Here is a 22,484-nt window from a genome sequence, read left to right as displayed (position 1 = left end):
ACAATCAATCCATTAGTCAAATAAGGAATCCGCTCATTAATCTATACTGACGGTTCAATGCCAGACCTTTATTTTATCTGTAGTATTTTCCCTGTGGTGTAGTTGTACTTTAACTTTAGTATCTAAATATTGTCTCTCCCTCTCTGCTCCTGCTGCTGTTATTGAGTTCCTACATGACTGTTGTTGAGCCTTTAATTGCAGATGGGGAGAAGTCATACTCTAATGCGATCATCTCTGTGGCTCTGCAATAAACCCTCTTAGTCTTTGGAAGTGAAAAACAAACACCAAAATGTCGTTCAGTTACATAATTACATGTCTTCAAAAAATGCTCGATGAAAATTCAGTGTCCCAATCATCACTAAAGTTGGTTATGGAATGGGATTGCATTATACTGTGTGGTGGATTTATGTCTCCCTTTTTGTGTCCACGGATCACAGTTTGCCTGTGTGTATATGTATTAAGTACTTGATCAACATTTGGTAATTTGTTGTTAACATCAACTGTTAAAAAAACAACTAGGAAGTGAGTGGCCTATAAAGTCTATTTTGTTTAGTCTTTTACTACATTAGCGTTTTTTACTATATCCGTTCACACATCACAGATTCGAGATAAATAGCACAAAAAACAGGACCAAGACATATCAGGTATGTCAATATTTACTTTAATCTTTTACAACACATTTCATAAATAACAGTTCATTATTGCTTTCTCTAATCTGTACTTCAATGATAATAAAGGCGTGGTCATTGTGGGTTACAGAGTGCTTGCAGGAGAGTGCAGGAGACAGCATTTTCACAATTCTCAAACTGTTAAATGCAACATCAAAATAATACCTAGCTGTTTTTTAAGAACCTGTGCTCTATTTATTGTCAGTGGTTGTTTTTTTTTGCAAAGACAATCGAACAGTTCAGAAATAAACAACGCGACTATTAATCCATATAATCAGTAAAGGAATCTATTGTTTTACACAGACACAAACAAGATGCCTCTATACAGGAAAGATGCCACAGATTCGTTTTAGCATGAGAACAAATGGCCACAGTTCCATTAAAAGTCTAATGAAGCAAAATATTTACAATGAGAGAGGAGAAAAAAAATCGGACAAAGTGGTAAAGACTATTTGAACGGACACAACTGGGACACCAGTTTGGTTTCAGTGTTTCAGCAAGGGAGGATCTCATGAGCACGACTCTGCAGTTTGTGACCCCAAAGAAGTAAGCAAAGAGAATCAGGCCAGACCTTTCACAGTATAACAAGAGCATAATAATACAACCTATTATAACATATTATACTGTAGGAGCTTTAGCTTTCTTTATTATATTTACTAAGATATTCAATGAATCACGTCAAGAAATAGTTTTTCTATAATAAGGCCTGAGTCCTGATATTTCAGGTCACAACACACTAAAGACATAAAACAAACAAGGAAACAGAATTTGGCCATGCATGTGTTAAGTTTAAATTCCAAGTGCAAGCAATACGGCGGTAGAAGGAGAGTTATAGTTGTCCTAAGGGTCAGGTGCAGTAAACGGAGCGAGCTGTGAGAATATCTACTGTAAATGTGAGATGATTAATGACTCGGATTTTCTCCTCCAGGAATTTCACAGTGTAAAGCGCAGCGCGAAAAAACCAGAACGTTTCCTGAAGCGAATACAGTGAACAAGGCAATACGTCTGAAGCTTCCTCTGGTCCAGGGTCCTTCTTTTTAATCATGATAAAGTCTCGTAAAGCCATGGAAAGATGAACGTTTCAACCCATCAGCATTCCTGCAGTACGTTGCACAGAAGTGTGGGGGGGGGGGGGGGGGGGGGGGCTGTTAGTCTCCATGCGTTTCGTTGAAGGTCAGAGGTCAACTCCTTTGACCAGTGCCGTCTCCAGGGTGATGGCGAAGTCATTGAGCGTGTGTAGGATGCGAGACAGGGAGTGTACGGCTGCACGGTCCCTCAGCAGAGCACTGTCCTCGTACGTCCGCGCTGTCAGGGGACACTCTGCCAACAGGGGGAGCCACTGAGAGAGAAGCCGGTCCCTGTCGAGAGGAGACGGCCGGTCATGGTCCAATAATAATAATGATACAAATAATAACCATCATCATGATACATTTATCTATATAGAATTGCTTCACAGACATTAAAAAAGAAAAGACATTGTGCAATTACAGATTTAAACAAGTTAATGCAGGAAAAAATAAACAAAACATCCAACTGAAAGACACTTCAGAAGAATAGTTTTTAAAAGTAAGTCTTATTTTTTTAAGACACTTTTTGACATGTGCAATTGATGTGATTTGATAACAGGATTACTATGAACTAACAAGCTCCCTGCATTTAAAACATATCCCCCGGTTTTCACTTGTGCCTCTGCCTCTCTCCAAACATTAGAGAACGAAGGCGGACACTGTCCCTCCCTGAACTCTGTCATGTAAATAGGTCAGGGAGAGAAGACAGTGAAGCAGTTATGCTGCAGGCCACTTCCTCATCGCCTCAGGAGGAAAAGCTTAGCAAGTCAAAGACCAGGATGCCTTTTTAAGAAATAAATCTATATGCTTATTTTATTTGACTTTCAGGAGATTGTCTGGCGCAGACGCACTCACAATAACAGGACAATCCCTGCAGCAGTCAGGTTTGAACTGGTGAAGAAAACAGGAAGCAAGACATGATGTCTAAATTCCAGAGCATGAATCACGTGTTATTGTTTACAGCACATTGACAAGGCCGGCTGTCCTTATCGTCAATAGTTCGTAAACCTCGTTGTCTTTCCAAGTTGACATCTTCTTCACTTCCTTCTACGTTATTCATCCTGATATATTTGTATTAATGTTGTTGTTTGTTTGCATCCCTCATGTGTTAGAAACGTCACCAGTAAATTCTGTGGCAATAATCCTGCTGTATTCTCACATGGGCTCAGTTGGACATTCTCTGGCAGCAAAAAGGAGAATTTCCAGAGCAACCCACTCAGATACAGGCGCTCCGGAAAAATTCAGGAGAATATTTAGAGTCCGGTGCTTTTCTGAAAGCAGGTTTAGTGTTTCAAGTCTCTCACTTGAGTTTTAAAACTGTCATTCGTAATATGGTAAACACTCACCTGATTCCTAGGCAGACGAACAGCTGGAACTTTCCCTCTTTTCCGATGTTGCGGGGCGAAGCGTTGATGGCATTGACGTAGTGGCACAGTGAGTCGCACGGCGGACCCCTCGTGAAGGTGGATCCCTGCAGATCACCCATCTGATCAGTGCTCTCCAAGGAAACCACGGCCTTCTCTGTGGGGAAGAGTTTACCAGAACATCAGTGCATGACTTATTAATATACTGATAATTAAGACAAAACACTGGAGATGGATGCTGTAACACCGATGTTAATAAAACATCAATCATGTTTTGTTGCATGTAATTGAATATGTGAAGCTCGTGTTCACTGCCACTAGATGGAGACAGGAGTCTGACATCTGTGAGACGTAAACATCACATTTATGGAAGATCGTGATGAACTTGCACTCACTGTACCTACCGACAAAGTCCCACACGAACACGTTCCGCTGGAAGAGACGGTTGGACTTGAGTCCGTGGAGGAGGAAATTCTCCAGGGACAGCACCAGCCCCCCCTCACCACATAACAAGACCGTCACGTTTCCCCTCTGGGAGGAAAGAAGACACAAGAACAGAGGAACTGTGAGGATGAGGCTCATCTTACAACTTCAGCAAATCTCATACAAGTGATGGGAAGCAGAGCAGAGAAAATGTCTAATATATAAGAAAGCTCCCCCGTTAATTTACACAGGCATGTCAACAGAACAGAGCCTGTGCATTATATCCTGTACACTGAATATGTTGGAGCACTGAGTTGGAGGCTTGTTACTGAACCGATCCATCAAATCTCTTCGGCTCTTTCAACTTGCTGCTGACATAGAGAGAGTCAGATGCACAAAGGAGGCCCGGGCTGGAGGAGCTGGGATAATGAGCCGTGGTGGAGATCAAAATAACACACAGGAGGCAGAACGCCGCTGCAGAGATGCTCCTCTCTGCATTAACCATCTCTCCTCGTTGTATATTAGTGAACCAACAGGCTGCACGAATGCGGGATCTCACTTTCACAGTCACTTACCTCTTGTTCAGGTTTGTGGAAGTGCTTCACGAGGTTATTTGCAGTCTCCCTCATGTTCTCCTGCACTTCAACAGACTGCATCCCTGACAAGATAAATGTCACAAACAGAAACGTGAGGACGGGCGATGACAAACACGAGCGGAAGGGAACAGGGACTCAATAGAAAGGTGATACAGCAGCAGAATGTGTTATTGTGGTGGGCATAAACCAACAAGTAGGTCAGCCATTGTACTAAAGAATGTGTTCTTTGTCATCACGTACTGCTTCGGCTGCCAAGCGATTCCAGCACTGCCCGTACGCTCTGAGAAGGAGAGGCCAGCTCCGGAGGCGTCCCTGTCCACCTTCCAGAGTCCTCCTCCCCACCAGGTGACACCAGCTGACCAATGAGGACTCTCTCCAGGCTGCCGTCACCCACGCCCTTCCCCAGCCAGCGGCCACATGGGAACCTGAAAGGAAAGAGGACACAGAGCTTCATTATATTCAAAAGCATTTTTTAAAAGCCATTTATTATGCAAGTACACGGCGAAGGAGAGGGACATCTGTTCCCATCAGCTGGTGGAGTGTCCTGAGTGAACATCGCTGATAAATTATTTAATATCAAATATAATTAAGATTTATGAAAAACGTTTTCCAAGACGTGAATTATATCATTAGATTTATTTCCTCCTCGTCATTAGGTAGAGTAGGCTACACATGAACTACTAAATGGATTGAGCCGAGTACAATTCTGGCACGGGTCAGGAGGGGCGGACTCAGGAATGTTTTAATCACTTGCTCTAACGTTATGAGACAGGACCCATGGCAGCGGTAATGCTCTACTGAGTGGCATTCCTTTTTTATGTCTACGTAATTGTTATTTTAGAATCCTAGACTATGTGAAACTTGTACAAGCTTTAAGGTGACATGTGTGTTTTAAACCCTTTGACAGTAAAAAAAAAAGTGACAATCCACATATACTGAACAAAATACATGGTACACAAAAATGATCAACATAATATGCTGCCTGTTCATCTCTGGGAAGTCTGAAAGTCAACAATGAAGTATCCACTAATCCTAAAACTGTATAATCCACAACAAGGCTCAAAAGACACAAGTCGGAAAAAATGTCTACTGATGTAGATCTATATGTATCACAAAGAACAGAGAAAACATAGTTACAGCCCACAGACCTTAATACATATCAGGGAAATAGAACTAAATGTGAAAATTGAAAATAACAATAGTCAACTCATAATGGAGTTTGGTTCCTGTAATTATGTTATTGGACACTGGACATCCAGCATGTGACACAAAGGTTCATTTAGAATCAGGTCTTACTTGTATGTGTGTCCGGTGATCTCATTGTACACCATCACACAGTCGATCAGACACTTGGCCAGCAAACCCGAGTTCTCCTGTCCCAGCTCCAGCGTGCTCAGCCTGCCCAGGTTCTTACACTGCAAGGAAAAGCACAGACCACAGGGACATCAGCTCTATGGGTGTATATGTGTGTGTGTGTGTGTGTGTGTGGGTTGCTTTACATGTGCATGCAGATATTAACATATAGGGGTGAATACAAACCTGGAAATAAATCTCTTGTGTGTTCTTCGTGATCTGTCTCACTCCTGAATCACCGAGTTCTCCTGACACACACACCCAGGGGTTAACTGTTGCCATGGCGATGCTCAGCTTCTTCATGGGTATAATAACGACGCGGTATGGAATACCTGGAGACACCGAGAGAAAAGGTTAACCAAATCATTCAGCCGGTTCTTTCGCAACTAAAATGACCCAGCCCTTCGTACGATACTGGTTTTATTTGAAAGTTGTAAAAATCAAAGGCAAATTTTCATTGTTTTTTTAAAAGCTATAAACCAGCCAGTAAATTCTCTCTAAAGTTCACAGGACTCACTGATGGAGGTGAAGACCCGTGTAAAACAGAGGTAGTCCACGGTGTTCAGAGACAGCAGGTGGAACAGAAACTGCTCCCTCTCCTCCTCGCACAGCAGGAATGCATGAGGTTTGTACAGCTGCCTGTCAGGGAAGAAAAGGAAACCCTGTCAAAGTCACAGCCTTTAATAAAAAAAATCCAATGAGTCAATGGTGGATGAATTCTGACCTGAGCAGCTTCTGGTTCGTGAGCAGCTCTTTAAGGTGCTGGCAAAGCATTTTCTTCTCCAGAGCCAGATGGATCCAGGACCGGGCCTGACCCACCTCGGACAGCCCCTCACTCATGGTTTGGATAAACCTGGAGGAGGAACAGATGTCACAATGACCCCTCAATGTTTCATCATCATCAAGGTAAGTTACAGCCTCATCTGGACACATATAACCTCTCTGACCCCAACAGAACAGAACTGCCTGTTTGTAATGGGCTGCCTCTGCTAACGATGGTTGCAGAGATTTCTGGAATTCTAAGATATTGGATACATTGTTTTCATCTAGATCTCAGCAAGACTATCTAATATTTGTTCTTTGAAAGTGGAAAATAATTTGTAGCCTGAGGCCTTTTTTCCCATCTGCATATGTCATCAAACAGAGATCAGAATCACGCCGTTACCAGCCTCCACCACACAGATACAAGGCTCGTTCCAACATCCCAGTACATTTGCTGTCATTACCTCATGTCCTGTGTTAAGGATCCTCTCAGGAGCAGAGCGCCCTCATCAAACGTCCTCTGCTCCGAACCGTTGGACCCTAAACAGGCAGCGAGGACAACACCGATGATCAGTGAAGTTTGAGCTCAGTGATTTAAAAAGAGAAAAACCATAACAGCGGGGTGAGTGTCTGACCTGGAGACTCAGCCGGTGTCTCTGTCTTCCCCTGGGCGGCCTGGTAGTGCAGCAGATGGGACCAGAGAGCAGACTTCCCCTGTTTAGGAGAAACACACTTGTCAACATCCCACCGCTTCATGCAGTCACCTCTTTGTGTTGACATGTGCTCGATGTCGATGTGTTTGCACGATGACGCACAGCTCCAGATGCTTCTGTAGGGCGCCTGTGTTTTGAGGGCATCTTTAATCACACGTCTGTGAGTGTCTGACCTGTTTCAGCTGCAGGCCGTGGCCCCAGGTTCTCTCCAGCAGGTCACACAGGCCGTGGATGAGTGTGTTCTCCTGCAGGCCCGTGATGTTGGCTTCTCCCTGACCGAGATCCACACTCTCCTTCCCCATCCTCTCCATCAGCATCCGCTTGGTCTAAAGAGCCAGAGAATGATTTATGGCCACAAACCACGAGCACTGAATTGAGAAATTGATGACAGCAGCACCTCTCCCTCTCCAAGCAGAACGAGCGCGCTCACCTTCAGACGACACTCGCTCAGCAGCCCGTCCACAAACTCTCGGTGGGTCTGAGTGACGGCTTGAGGCGACGGGTCGAGCAGCTTGGCCTGACGGAGGTTCTTCCTCATGAACGTGTGCTTCTGTTGAGCAAACCAAAAGGTCATGAAGCAGAGGTGACCTTCCTGAAGCCTTTAAGAGTCTGAATGTTGAAAGATGAGAAGCACCTGTCTCTGTTCATTATCCACTCCCGTGTGATCAGCTGTCGTCGATCTCTTGGGTTCAGACCTGCGGGATGCTGTCACGCGACTGGACCACCTGTGCACCCAGCGAACACGACAAAATTAAATTCACAAAAGTGTTCGCAAATTAGGTTCTGTGTTCGTATCACATGTTTGGTCACATGCAGCGGTTCTGGTGGACTTTTTAAATCTTTTTAAACTGAATGTTACATTAGACTATTACAGACAGAAAAAGTTGCAGGTCTCTCGTTGCACATTTATGAATCCTCGTTGAAATTGAGGTGCAGGACCTCTCACATATTTATACATTTACTTGGGGTATAAAACTATTTGCTATATTGGTACGTTAGTGTTGTCTAAATATATCACTTTTCCGAATCTTCATTTAACATTCAACCATTCATCCATCACATTTAGCTAATTATTTTAGCTGTTTGTACATTACTTTTATAGCGATTATAAATTGAAAAACGTACAACATCACACATTTATCCAGAATGACAATCAGTGACTTTCCTCCTCAACTAAAATGTGTAGATATATGGGTTTAAGCGTAAATATATATATACATTTTCAAATGAGTTTGAAGATCAAGAACTACCCCTCTGTCTTAGGTAGAATGAGCCCTGGTTGAAATGGTTTCTCACTGACTAACGGCAGGAAACCTCACTTGTTGGTGTTCTGTCCCTGGACGAGCACATCGGCCTGCAGCTTGGGGAAATAGCCCGGCTGGTGACGACCTTGTCCGATCCTCATGTCGAGCAGATGGGGATGGATGGCTGTGTGGTCGGCCTTCAGCAGTCTGCGTTCAGTGGCCTGAGCTGCAGAGACACACACAGACACGTATTCAAGCTGGTTAATTGCTACTCAGCTTGTTTTGTTAGAAGAAAACACAGGAAGATACAGAATGAGATGAATAAGAGACAAATCGGTAAGAGGACACAAAGCATTTTGCCTTTCTTATATAATGTTCTCTCCGCCATTTTATTCAGTTCACCCCCTCTCTAATTCTCCCCACATTCCACCCCCTCAAGTCAAACTCTGTCCTGCTCCTATTGTGTCTCAATTATTTATCAGATTGTTTAATTTCCCTTTTCATTCGAGAGCTCTATCCACCAATTATAATCTCCAAATGCAAACGTTCTGGTGGAGGATTCCCCATTGTGGAGAGTTAAAGCGAAAACCTCTGTGGTGGAAACTGTGGTTGCAGAAAGGCTGAGCAGCATAGTGGACATTTAACCCCAGACAGAGGGACAGAGGGACAGATGGTAACAGATTTACAGATTCCCCTCGGCAAAAATCTGGCACCCACTTCAATCACAGTTCACATGAGCAGTTGGGATTTAAATCCACGGCTAAAGCCTGAAAAGACACTGCTGAAACAAGCCAGTGTTTCTCTCGGTCTGTCGCAGGTTGTCAAACCGTACGGCTTCTTAAAACGACTGCATGTAATTACTGAGATTCACATGAGACTCTGTGGAGAGGGTGTCAAGTCAGATTAAGTCTTTCCTGGTGAGAGAGCAACAATATCAGCTGTGACACTGGACCTGAAAAAGCTTTGACGTGTTTTTATGCATTTTGTCCTTGTGCTGAAGCGTATAGGAATACAGTGTTCATATTGTATATGCCAACTGGATAGATAACATTACACAAATATTGCAATTGCGATAACACTTTTCCTTTTAACTTCAGTGGAAAGAAATTTGAAAATTACGATGATGTGATTTCATTCTGTGGTCGGTGCCAAACCAGTATGTTCCCCTAAGTCTAATTTGATTTGTAATGACAATAATAAAAAGGTATATGCTATGGGGATTTCCATAATATGTCATTTTTTGGCCCCAATGCATGTAATTCTTCACTGTACCTGACTCAATGAGCGTGGTGCACTTCCTGTAGTGACAGTTGTGCGAGTCCTTGTCTGTGTCGTACAGTCCTTCTTTCTCCAGCCGGTTGTCAAACAGCTGCTGCAGTGGATCTCTTTCTGCCCAGCGAGAAATCACTTTCCCATCGATGAAAGAAGAAAACATGGACGTCTCCAGGAACCGAGACATGAAACGCAGGTGAGTCGTGGGCTGGACCGAGAGGAAGGAGCCCTGAAACATGATGAACCAGGAGTGAAGAAAAGCATTGATTATCTATTTATCACAATCTAAAGTTTACAGAAAACAATTTTGATATACGTTTAAATCATTGGAGAATAGTTTACCTTGTCGAAGCTGAACGTGCCCTCTCGGTTGCTCAGCCACGAGTCCAGATCCAGAGCGCTGTGGATGACGAACTCGTCGTACCTGCCGAACATGGCAGAGAACCGTCCAGCAAACACCTCCCTCAGCTGAATGTTCAGCTTCGCAGCCTTTAACTCTTCCTCCTCCTCTTCGAACACGTGTCCCAGCGTCTGCTCGCCGTCGGACATTTTCCCTCCTCCGCACCTCCTTGCCAGAGCCTGCAGCCTCTCCAGCACTGCCAGCTCCTCGCCGCCGAGGTTCCCGTTCCTTCTGTCCTCCATCAGATCCTCCAGGACCAGGCTGCTGACACGTGGCGAGGCGGGGGTGGTGGTGGTGGCGGCGGTGGTGGGGGGGTTTGTGATCACACCTCCCTGGGGAGAGAGCCCAAAACGCAGCAAGACCTCGCTCAGCTCCTGGATGAGCTCGGCCTGGTTTGGAAACATGGGCAGGTCCTCGGGGGCCTCGACACAGTGGTTGTCTATGTCGACGATGCACAGGTTTGCCTGTGAGGAAGCGGGAGACAAACAATTATAATCAACAGGCTCAGCCATCAGAGAATAAAGGTTTAACATGACATGGCAGCTCCTCAAAAGTGAGGCCAAAGTGTCTTGATCGCCCCCTGGTGCTTGGCTGCAGTGTAGGTCATAAACCCCAACTCCATGTTAATGATGGGACATTGCCGTTGTCAACATACACTTCAAATATTGTTTGAACAGATGCTTTCTGTCCTTTTAGGTTGTTTTCATCACACAGAGGTTTGTTCAAATGCTTACTTTCCAGTAAGTTTTGTTTTAATGAGTTATTTGAAACCTCATGAGACTGACGCCCAATTTGTAGAGTGCGTTTCATCGGCTGGACCTCGATACTGCAGCTCCATCCCACAATCACTACTGTGCAGAGTCCGGCTCCAAATGCCCAAGAGGGCAGCATTTGTATTCAGGATATTTTGGCTTAATTTCTGGATGATGGGAACAAGTGGAGTTGAGTCGCCATCTTTATACACAGTCTACTTTCACGATGCACAGACTCTTATTCATCTCTTGTAGACATAGAAAGGCTGAGCTGTGATATCCAATTAGGAGATATGAAGATTTATATTTCATTATTAGATTCTTAGCAATTCACTGTGATAAACCCTCACAGGACATTAGCATGTGAAGGCTTAGGTAAAGATTACCGCTATCACCGCTGCTATCATCAGGCTTTTACACCAGAAAATGACCTGTGTGAAAACTCAGCCTGCGTAGCTGCCGAGCAATGACTGATAGAACTTTAAGTGAAGGATAGGAACTCATTTTAAAAACTGCTACTGTAAGCAGCGCAGTCAGCAGCCACTCGACCTCCAGCAATGACCTCAGGTCGACAGTTTACGGCCTCAGGAGGAGTGGACAGAGGCAGACATCCTCCGGCCTGACAGTTAATGTCTTCACTCCTCAACGTCTTTTCATCCTCTCTTTGAGCCAAAGGAGAACACGGGGATCAGAACTCACACAAATACAATCCATTTTTCCAGTTGTTTTGTGCATTAGATCAATTTGTGAGCATATCAACCACTGAAGTATTCAGATCACCTCAGGGAAACTGGGCTTTTCTTGCGGCTCTGATTTTATTCCAACCGATCACACATGCATGATTAAAACATTTCCCATTTCCTTCAAATTGCACGACTCAAGAAATAAGCGGTGATCCCTAATTCTCATTAATTATGAAGCGAGTCCCATTATTCTGGATATTTCCTGCCCTGCTTTTTTTTGCTTTCATCCCCCCGCGAGCTGTCTTTCCTATTGCCTCCTTTTCTGGGGCAGAGCGACTTCAAAGAGGCGTCAGTGAGAGATTCATGCAGCATAAAGTGATCTCAGTTGTAGGATTGGGTTTGAAGTTGGGGGGAGGGGGGGGGGGGGCTGCTCTGTGGAAACGTTGCGTCTCTGTTCCACAAGACCGAGGCCGAAGGCAAATTGTCAAGCAAGCGGAACAGAGGCGATCAGCAAATGTGTGTAAGATAGTTTCAGTTTGACAAAACATTGCTAGATTTTTTTTTTTTATGTGAATGTTTACTAAAATGTCTGATTCCGGATGTAAAATAAATAAATAAAAATGAGCTGCTCATCCGAAGCTGTACCTCGTGTGGGAGGTGGAGGGAGGAGCGCTGAGCTCCATCTCTGCGCTGGATGCCGATCAGGAACGGCATGGGGGCGTCCAGGAGGTGATGCAATGGTGGAGAGACGATGGGCAGGTAGATGTGCTGCCACTGGAACGGGAAAAGCAAAGTGGTGATGCCCTCTGCCACCGTCATCAAACGCTGGTAGTCTAAGGAGAGAGAAAGTGAAATATGAAGCATTAGGGAGAGTGACTCAGATATTCACACTCAAGGTAACATCTGTAAGCAACATTAAACAAAAACACCTGAACGGATTTTCCACGAAACTTGGTGGCAGGATGTGGCACGAGTCAGGGAGGAACACATCGAATTGGTGTGAATGAATCAGTGGACAATCTAGATTGCAGTTTTGTACCATGTTTTGAACTTGTCTGGACCATTTCTATTAATTATTAACTAAAATGTTATGTTGAACATGTTACTATTGATATATCCTATGAATGCTCTTCATTATACTCACACATCATCTTAAATTGATTCTTTATAATACAAATATCTATTTTAAACTAATTAAAAAAGCTAATCGATTCATTGGTTTCTTACCTTGAGAGCATAGCAGAACTTGAGTCTCCAGAAATGCACAGGTAAGCAGTTGCACCATATTGTCAACACCCAGCAGGGAGAAGGCCTCTCCCAGAGGATACTCCCCCAGTGGCAGCTCCCCCGGCCCAGGCCGCTGGCACACGATGGGGCGATGCACGCCATGGAACCTCAGCGACCTGCCAGGTGGAGGCAGGGGCACCTCGTACAGGATGTTGTGGATGTAGCTCTCCAGAGGAAGAGGTGGAGCTGTTTGCGACGTCGCAGCCAGGTGAAGCTGAGACAGGAACTGTCGTGAGGCTTGAAGGAAAGGGAGCGGCGTCAGCAGGCAGAGGGCCTTGGACACGTACAGGGTGTCGCGTGCTGGATCGAAGGAGCCTGCGCAGCCGAGGCAGCCAGACACCGCAGCCAGGGACTCGGCGTCTGACTCGTCCAGGCTGCTCACAAGAGAGTCCATGCTGGAGGTGGAGGGCGAGGAGGCGGATGAAGCCGAGGAGGAGGGAGAGGAGGACGATGAAGTGGACTGGTGCTCCACGTGGTGCATCTGACTGAGGGTGTGCATGGCAGTGATGATCTGAGGACTGGTCACCTCCTCGTAGAACGTGTGGACAAAGCCGTAGGAACGTGTGCCATCATCAGAGGAGAGCGTAAATGAGTGGAACTGAGGATCGAGTCTGTCGGTCTGAGTGCGGAAGGACAGGCCCCTCGGCATACACAGCTGAAGAAAGAGAAAGAGGGGAAAGAGGGATAGAATTAAGAGGCACTTCAATGTTGACAATGATCTATACGACTTAAAACTTCAGGTGTTTCTGAAATCCTCGAGGACAATTTAGAATCTAATCCAAGGTTAACAACAAAATTAAAATTAAAACAGTTTATTGGGACCAAAGGTTTGACTGATGCTATTAATAAATAAATATGAAATACTATAATGTCTCTGGAGACCAGGTTACAACAAAGACTAAATCTAAAGATGTATCTGATTCCTGTAACTAATGCACAAAACTAAATCTCACCATGTTGACGGCCTCTTTACTGAAGGGGTTCCTGTCTGTGTTTTCAGGGTAGTGCACCAGGAGCTTTGACTTGAAGGATCGTCTAATGGGACTCTGCTCGAAGCTTTCACCTGAAACACAGACATTTCACATCACGTCAGTGCACAGCGATCTTTGACCTTCATCACTGCTGAGTCACAGTTCATAACAACAGGGGGGGGGGAAGGACGGAACAGAGGACGTCTAAAATTGAAAGCAGCTTTTAGTCATGACAAAAGCTCGGACAGGAAGACACTGAAAAAAATAAATAATCCGCTGTCAACAGGAAAGGCCATTCTACAGTGAGGGGGGGGGGGGCGTGATTATGTAACGCAGCTCATTTCCATAGAGACAGTACGGGAACAGTGGTGCAGAAGCCCGCCTGCAGTAAGAGAATCCTTCACACCACGATGACGTATATACACTGCTTTCTCACACAAGGGGAGTTTTATCAGGTTGAGGATAAAGGATGAGAGGTTTCTATGCAACAGCCACATTTATACAAAAGGACCGGGTTTGCAGAGCATGTAAGGAAATCTCTATTCCTGCATTCGAACTGCACACAGCTGATGCATTGCTCTGCCTGGCTCCAGTGTCTCCTCTTTACACTCAGAGGACTGTCTGCATGAGCCCGGGTGGACGGAGAGGAGCCGCTGAAGAGAGAGCAGGCCGTGGAAATAAACTAATGTGTGTGTAATGGACTGACAGAAGTGAAGGGGGGGGCTTTCATTATTCATCCACTTTCTGTGGGGATGCCCTTGAACGCCACTCTTCGCTGTGTTCCCCACGTTTCAAGTGTCCTCCGTGACTTTGCTCAGCAGCAGTGTTTGTTCAGCTTTGACTGACATCATCCCCGAGAACAAAAACAACCCAAAGAAAAGGCCGACTGACAGAGGAGATGACACGGAGGAGCCGGCGAGCGGGACGCCGCGCTGGAGGCGGAGTGAGGAGGGAGCACCACTTTGAGTTAAAGCATTTCAGCCTGGCAGGTGGGGGACTGGACCGAATGGATCACGGTGGAGAAAGGGGGGAGTCCATGTTCTCTGCTGAGGAGACAAACTGGAACAGAATGGAGCTTTGCACAGGGACACCTAGTTGCCATGGCAGCCACATCCGCTGCAGCCTGGAAGATTCCGCACGTCAGCTGGTTTACGTCAGCCCGGGTTCCATCAGCTGATCCAGTTAAAACCCACACCCCTCCTGACACGAGCTCCCACCATAGTACGTTCAGAGCCCAGAGAAACTAGCCTCTCTCATTTTATCTGTGAAAGAGAAGGAGGTGGAGGGAGGTTTGTTTGTGTTTGGATGACGCCTTAAATGGCTGTTTCTTTTATACTGTAATGAGCAGGCTTCCTCCCTCTGTTTACACACACTCACAAACACACAAACACACACACACAAGAAAAGATACATCAGACGGAGTGTTTCAAAGCGCATTACATCATCGTGTATTATAATTATTATTTTCATATAAATCATATTAATCATCTCTTATATGAACTGTGAGAAAACTGTAACATAAAGTAATATTTCAAATAATAATAGACTGATTTGATTTGTCTATCAGGCATAACTGCAATGATCCTTTCACAGACATATTGGTATTACTGTTGATGTTTGTCGATAAGCCCTGATATGAAAACTTTTATTAGACACAATAGACATTGTAGAAAAGATATTTGTACCTATATTTTATCCACATATTTGGATGTTTTTATGTTTTCTTTCCATTTATAGTTATTTATGACATTTAGGGTTAAACTGTAAAATATCAGACCTCAATAACATTTCTTTGTAAAGAGGGTTTTAAAAAATACAGATATCGGTATCTGAAACGGTTTACTCTCTACTATCGTAATAGGCATCAGCCCCAAAATCCAAATCTGTTTTTATGAAGTGGATAAAACAATTGCATGATTGATCAAATTGTTGCCTATTCTTTTTTTGACTCAATTCAACTGATTGTTGCTGCTCTAATCTTCAGTACTTAAATTCCCACCGACTCTTCCCTCTCACTCTAATACCATCGTCCTATTATTACTAGAACGTAAATATTGTCAATGTTTTTGGAGCACGACAGCGTGTTTTATATTCATCCCACGGTTTAGACGTTCATCACAAAGATTTATGGCCCCAAATGGTCATCATTGCTAAAACAGAGGCACGTCATCAGGGAGGATTGAGCATCTGTCACACTCACCATCAGAATTACTCTCTCGGTCCCATTCATCACATCATTACGTGAGTGGATGAGGACAGATGTGAAAAGAGATCACAATGACGGCAAGTTCTTCCTTTTAAACTCAAACTGCTTAAATCTACTGTCTCTACATTACAGATGTGTCCGTCTCAAGTGAATCAGGCAATAAGCAAATTTGGATTCTAATCTTAGCCAGAGACACAGAGGTGGTAGTGGGCTCGTTTGCTTAAAATAAAGGATAAAATAATGTGCTGAGGGCTTAAAACTAAAATACGTCCGCACGAGTATTACTGAGTGTGTTATGATGTAAAATCTCTACTCTCTCTCTACTCCCTCCGCTGATGTCATCCCCCTGTGACAGTCATGTGGCCTGAACGGAAGCTGAAGCCTCGGCCATTCAGCACTCAAACGGGCCACGTCATGTGAAATTTGATTTGGCTGCAGAATAACACAGTGGCATCTATTGAGAAGCCAACAAGAGCAGATTGTGTCCATGTAGGCGTGCACCAATTACACTACACACACACAAACACACACAAGATACGACCTCACAGAAACATTTGTATGTTGCTCTCAGGCTCGAACTTCTCTTGCTGGCAGCTTATTCGACCACCTTATGCTCATGCAAAGGCCGACACACGTTCACAGACGGACGGTGGTCACTGGACAGCAGCACAGCCCCCTGCTGCAGCGGGTCTTAGATGACCTGCTGTTACATAAGCAGATTGGCAGAGCTCAGATATACAATGGCCAGCAGTGCTGTCACTCACCGCAGGGGGCCGGCTATCAAAGTCCTCGCTGGTTAGTTAGAGCACTAACTAATCTGCAGCAGAGCCTCTCATCAGAGCTCACCCTACATTGGACATTTTTCTTGCTCTGACTAACATCCATTTGAATGAAAAGGGGGGGGGGGGGGGCAGAGCACGTCTGGTTTCCATCTTTCCCCCCCCAGGGAGATGCTCTACTGCTGCCACAAAGGAGACAAGGGGAAATCAGGGTGTGACTATTGTTTTAAGCCTCAGAACTCAAACCTGGAGGTGACGTCCAGGGCATCACACCTGCACGCTTCTGTCTCACTCTCCTCACACACACACTTGCACACACACACACACAGAGAGAGCTGGACACGTAGGGACATGTCTCCTCTGTGACCGTCCCCACACACCAAGGAGCTGAATGTCAGCAGCCCAGAAGACACAAGCAACACCTGATGTCTCTGTTTCTAACGCCGCCGTCCTCTCCACCACAGATTAACCATCAAGAGGCAGCATCACTGCAGCTGCCATCGCCATAGCAACCCCCTAATTCATCAGCAGTCCTGTTTCCTTCAAACATCTTGACCAGGAGGATGATGAGGGGCCGGGACAATCAGCGCTTATTCACATACACACAGGGCAGCGTGTAATCAGTATGCATGCACACACAACCCCGTGTCATCCATGAAGAACCGCATGAACCCGTCCACTCCGGCTTTATCAGGCAGACAGGACGATGTTGTTGTCCGCTCTCTGCTCAATCCCTTTCTCTGCCATATCCTCCTCATGCAGCTGTAGCAGTGGATGACTTGCAGAAAAGCAGCGAAGCTATATACCGTTTATATTCTGAAATGATTTGATTTACATGATGAAAACACAGGGGACAGACGTGCAATGTGGGTTTTTTTTTTCACCCACAAGCAGAGACACAAAGGAACAAGACTGTTGGATAACCCAGCGCAATAGTCATTTTAAATTCCATTTAAATTCACAAGAAAATATTTATTCTATTGGATGTGGTTTGATTTTACGGTTTGTCATTTTCATAACTAAAATTATAGACTGTAGCCAAATGTTATTTCAAAAGACAAACCCTGGCAAAAATCATACCAGCAAATTCTGATGGGAATATATAACAAAATATAATATGGCAAAATAGAAAATAAATTGCTATTGGTCAATTCTACACAGGCCACTTGCAGATATTGTGTTGTCAACAACCCTGTGAAAGGAAGAAAAAAAGATGTGGCGTCCAATCAAAACACATTTAAATGGAACAAATAGGCCTTCAATGAGTCCAATGTTAAACATGACACACATAGTGGCTTTCTGCATTGTGGATGTGTTTCTCTCGTGTTTGTGTGGACCCTCTACCTGCTCCATCGTCCGGCTCCAGGCCCGTGTCCGCGTCCACTCCACACACAACAAAGTAGTGGGCGAAGCGGCAGGAAGCCGCCGCTGTGGCCGCCGCAGTCCCGCTCATCCTCGACGGTGTGGTGGTGTGAGAGCTCCGGTTCACTTCTGCCAAAGCCCGCGGATGATGTTCATAGCTGATGCGGCTAATCCGAAATGCTGCGCGGTCCCTGATGCTCCGCCGGCACCTCGTCCTTCTGGTCCAGATCCGCGCGCGGTGAGGCCGCCGGGCTGCGCGCACTGATCCGCCGTGTGACTCCGGTCGGGATGATCCAGAGATGGTCACCTCGTCTGTTCAGAGGGGGAGGAGGCAGAGTGAGTGTGTGTGTGTGAGAGAGAGAGAGACAGAGAGAGAGAGGGGTGGAGAGAGGGAGACAAAGACCTAAACACATCATCATCATCAGGCTGTGATTTTTTTAACATATCAAATTTGCTAATTGAAGATCATAGATTAAATAAAACGTTAAAATATAAAAATGTAAACACAAGCAGGTAGAAATAACACACACAGCGTTGTACTTCTCTTAGCATCCAGATGTTGGTCCACTTCAGGCAGTGATGCAGCACTTCTGGCCATTTTGGGCCCTAACATAATGGATCTGAGCCTAAAGTAACCCAGGTGGTAAATGGTAAATATGGCCCATATACCACTGAATTAATTTGGGCCACCATTAGCACCTTCAATCTTCTGATTCTTGCAGTTTCTCAGATGTAAGACAAACTCGAGCCAAAACTCTGCTCAGCCCCGTTTCCCACGCATTTAATGAATGTTTCATATATTTGATGAGAAATAAGGGAGATGGATATTCACAATCGTAGGTCATAAGGTTTTTATTCAACCATTCAAACACATTCACGTCTCATTTCATCTGTAAAATTCAGTCTTAACTTCATTAAATAAATATGATAATCTAGGTCAAAAGGAAACCACCCTCTTCCTGCTATATCTTTTCTAGTAGAAGTATATGCCTGAGAGATATTTCAGATTTGTGTTAAATTAAAGTCAGTGTCCAAACATCAATAATGTGCAGCATTTCTATACACCTGGATCGATTCATGCCATAAAATCCTTGCATTGAAAAAAAATCATATTCCGAGATAATCATCACTTTTCATGCAAGTCAGAGGTATAAACCATTACCCTTCCTCCTTTGTGTACATACAAGTGAGCAGATGTGTCCACAGCTTCAGTCCTGCAGCCAGAAATGTGGATCTATCACTTGAAACCTGTCTTATTGCAGCAAGAGCACAACATAGCTTTTATTTATAATTCAATCATTGCTGTCATCCAACGAGCTAGTTATTTTATGCATAACGTTTTTCACAAACAGAAATCACAGCTATTACCACTATTGCTTTTTATCCAAGGAGGACCTCTCCTCCATTTGTATTCGCGGTAACTGTAAAACAATGGTCGCGGCCCAGACATCCTTTTTCCCTGGGAACTTCCTCCAGCTCCTCCCTGGAGGATTCGCAGGTGGTTGTCGGCCAGTTGAGACATTCAATAACACCGGTCGTGACCCAGAACAGGCAGATGTGGTTGGTGTACAAGGTTTACCCAGGTGGTCTTCTAACCAAGCTCCATAAACACGTCAGGTAGCTTTTCCTAACGCAGGGAAGGCAGTGATTCACCTTCCAAACCTTCCTCATACACTGAACCCTTCTTCTGGTCATAGACTCAGAGAATGTGAGACCACCTCCACTTTCGGGATCTAAGCTCCTTTTGGCTTTTCAAATGATATCAACAGACAAATGATCTTACTTTCGTTTGAAATAAGAGCATAGCATTGAAATCCAACAAGTCGATAGATTAACAAGGACTGGAGCTGTAATACACCCATTCATTGGTGTTTCCAAGGCATGCTGAGGAGTGCAACAAGAAACGAGTGTCTCTCTCAACCACAGGGGGTGGTGTATTGGGTCATGCTGCACAGGTCATACAGACACATTCTCTAGAAAACTTTTGGCAGTAGTTTTGGGTTCAGAAATTTACCCTCAGTGGTGTTAAGAAGGAAGGGCACTCTGTAGCTCTGAAGGAAAACAGGGGGCATGTGATGTTGAACAGATAATTTAGTTTTGTGTGGTAATAATATTGATCTGGGGATTGTAGGTAATGTGTGTGGGAGTGGAAGCTGAGTATCGGCAGGAAGCTACACAGCCGGCCCTTAAAGTCAACCAATTTATAATTCAACTTTAAGGGTGATAGGTTGATGGCTTTGGCAAAGTGTTTGGAAGCAAAAGCAGTGCACGGATGAGGAGCGCAGACAGAGAAGTCTACGTCAGGATACGAGCCACGTGGGCCTGGATCTCCCCATCGGGGTGTGAGAGCAGCTGGACCAGCCTGCTGTGGAGCTGGGAGGATTCATCCAACATGACTCGGAACAGGCAGTCCTGCTTCCGCCTCAGCTCATCTGCTACCTGGGCCGAGGGCCTCCAGGACTTTAAGTTCCCCGCAAATGTCAGCAGGCGCAGGAGCACTGCAGGGGCGGTTCGTGCGTCAAACAGGAGCATAACAGACGCTGGAGCCTTGGGGCAAAACAACAAGAACAAGATTCACATTAGGATAATGAAATATGGAGCCGTTCCACAACAGTTTGACAACAAATATGATGTTGAATTATGCAATATTTGTTTGTTTTGATGAACTTTAAGCACAGACATGCAAACAACAGTGGAAAGGATTAAGACTTAATTTTCATTCCTTTGTCTTTACCTGAGCTTGAACAATGTCATCCATCATATCTGGATTAGAGGACACATTCACAAGGACTTTAGAAGCCTGAACCTGAAACAAAAAATACTTCACTTATGGGGATGTACCAACAACGATATACTACCATATTATTAATATCTCAGAGACGTACGAATGGGACATCATGATCTCCCTACCTGTAATGCTTCATTGCTCACAACAAGAAGAGAAAGTAACAGTGTAATCGAGTCTTTTAGCAAGTGTTGGTGTTTGTCTGTGACTGACAGGTTTGTCAGCAGCCTGAGAGCGCCAAGCTGAAGGTCAGAGTTCACCGGGGACATCTCAATCAGCTCCAGCACTTGTGGCACATAAACCTACGAGAAAAGATCTTGAGTGAAACAGGTCTGTCCCGCAGAAAATGGTAATGAATGTACAAGATTGAACATGAACTCAAGGCCACCCTACTCAGAGTTAGACTGCTTGATATCTGCTGTACAGGATGGAAACAAACCTTGATTTGCTCCTGGTTCTGGATGTTCATACAGAGATTATTTAAAGCAGTCAGACTCTGCACTCGAACCTCTGGAGCCGGATCTGAGAGGAAGCTGGCGATGATAGGAATCCCTTCAAATTCCCGTATTTGGTTCTGGAGGATCAGGGATAAAGAGAGTGAAGAAAATGAATGAAGATACATGAATTTTAAGACAACTCAATTCTCTTTTATTGACAATAAAGAAATCAGTCATAAGTTGACGTGCAGAAGGTTTTACAGAAAGCCTTCTGACACTGTACCTGATTCAAAGTGAAAGCAGCAGCATTTCCTAACGTGAGCAGAATCCGACATCTGTCAGAGGGACTGTTGGTGCTCTGCAGACATGACAGCAGCATGTGCAGGTGCTGGGGCTCCAGGTTTCCAGGGGACTGATGGATGATAACACCTTGGGAGCAAAAGAAGCCATTTAACCTCATGACACAGGGAACTTGGAGCAAAAATACGCTCAGATATAAGCTGGTTGGTGTGAGCATAAGTTACTTTATCATTTATTATATTACTATTATTATTATTAGGTACCTGATGCAGGATGCGCAGGTCGGGGACAGACCACATCCAGTCCGGACACTTTAGCCAACAAGCTGCCCGGCTGGTGGGCACCATCCCCGGGCTGACCGCTCCTGACAGCAGGGGTGTCACTGGTGCTGCTCTTCTTGTTCCTCTTGATGTTGCCTCCGCTGATGAGCTTGTAAATCCCGTAGGAAGCTCCGGCTCCTGCAACGATCCCGAGCAGCGCCTTCATGTTCCCGAACCGGGGAGTGATGCTGCCATCGCCCATGCTGCTGCTGCTGCGGCTGCTAACTGTAGCCGAGCCCTGCTAGCTAACCGACGTCAAGCTACAGAGGCTCAGAAGCGTCAGGAGTCGAGTCTGTGACCTTGCTTGCTAACTAACCCGGGTCATTAGTTAGCTTACACTGGTGACTGCCAATGGACAATGCTATTAACCCAGGTGAAGTGACGTACACGGCTCCATCGTGGTGCGAGCTGGAGAAGTTTGCTGACCAGCTACAGTTGTCAACAATGTTTGGGTCTCTTTCCGGGCGGCTCAGGCTGGCCGACCAAAACTTTTGCGGAGTTATTGGTTATGAGGGGTATGAACAAAACAGATAGATCTATTATAGGTTTATGATATAAATTTATAAGGTAGAAATATCTTTTAAATTCATGTCAGTACTTTTTAAAATCAAAATCAAACTTTAACCGTGTTAACTTTGTACGTTCGAAGTCATTTGTTGTCCAACATTTAACGTAACTTTTGTTGTTACCTGGCAACGTCTGTTTCATGCTCTTCTCCTCTGTGCTCGTGTGGACTGTGT

At 44.9% G+C, this 22,484-nt stretch overlaps 2 protein-coding genes across 2 annotated transcripts; both read right to left on the bottom strand.

Annotated features, from left to right (window-relative positions):
* Positions 1–647: 647 nt before the first annotated feature.
* Positions 648–18,124, bottom strand: LOC133954956 (DENN domain-containing protein 5B-like). Its single transcript, XM_062389562.1, has 21 exons — positions 17,885–18,124; positions 13,538–13,647; positions 12,525–13,239; positions 11,943–12,130; positions 9,805–10,326; positions 9,463–9,691; positions 8,266–8,416; positions 7,581–7,671; positions 7,377–7,496; positions 7,120–7,272; positions 6,869–6,947; positions 6,698–6,773; positions 6,196–6,324; positions 5,989–6,110; positions 5,658–5,803; positions 5,415–5,533; positions 4,359–4,543; positions 4,098–4,180; positions 3,504–3,630; positions 3,082–3,256; positions 648–2,026 (listed from the first exon to the last, which is right to left on the bottom strand). Exons 1-21 carry the CDS (start codon positions 17,991–17,993, stop codon positions 1,843–1,845), a joined length of 3,813 nt encoding a protein of 1,270 aa, XP_062245546.1. The 5' UTR covers positions 17,994–18,124; the 3' UTR covers positions 648–1,842.
* Positions 18,125–18,739: 615 nt separating this feature from the next.
* armc10 (armadillo repeat containing 10) lies at positions 18,740–22,227 on the bottom strand. Its single transcript, XM_062389604.1, has 6 exons — positions 21,688–22,227; positions 21,408–21,553; positions 21,127–21,261; positions 20,813–20,989; positions 20,637–20,708; positions 18,740–20,449 (listed from the first exon to the last, which is right to left on the bottom strand). The coding sequence occupies exons 1-6, from the start codon at positions 21,944–21,946 to the stop codon at positions 20,198–20,200; spliced, it is 1,041 nt and encodes a 346-aa protein (XP_062245588.1). The 5' UTR covers positions 21,947–22,227; the 3' UTR covers positions 18,740–20,197.
* Between the last annotated feature and the right edge of the window lie 257 nt (positions 22,228–22,484).

Source organism: Platichthys flesus, chromosome 6 (genome assembly GCF_949316205.1).
Source record: "Platichthys flesus chromosome 6, fPlaFle2.1, whole genome shotgun sequence".
NCBI lineage: Eukaryota > Metazoa > Chordata > Actinopteri > Pleuronectiformes > Pleuronectidae > Platichthys > Platichthys flesus.
This window is presented reverse-complemented; position numbering and strand designations above follow the sequence as displayed.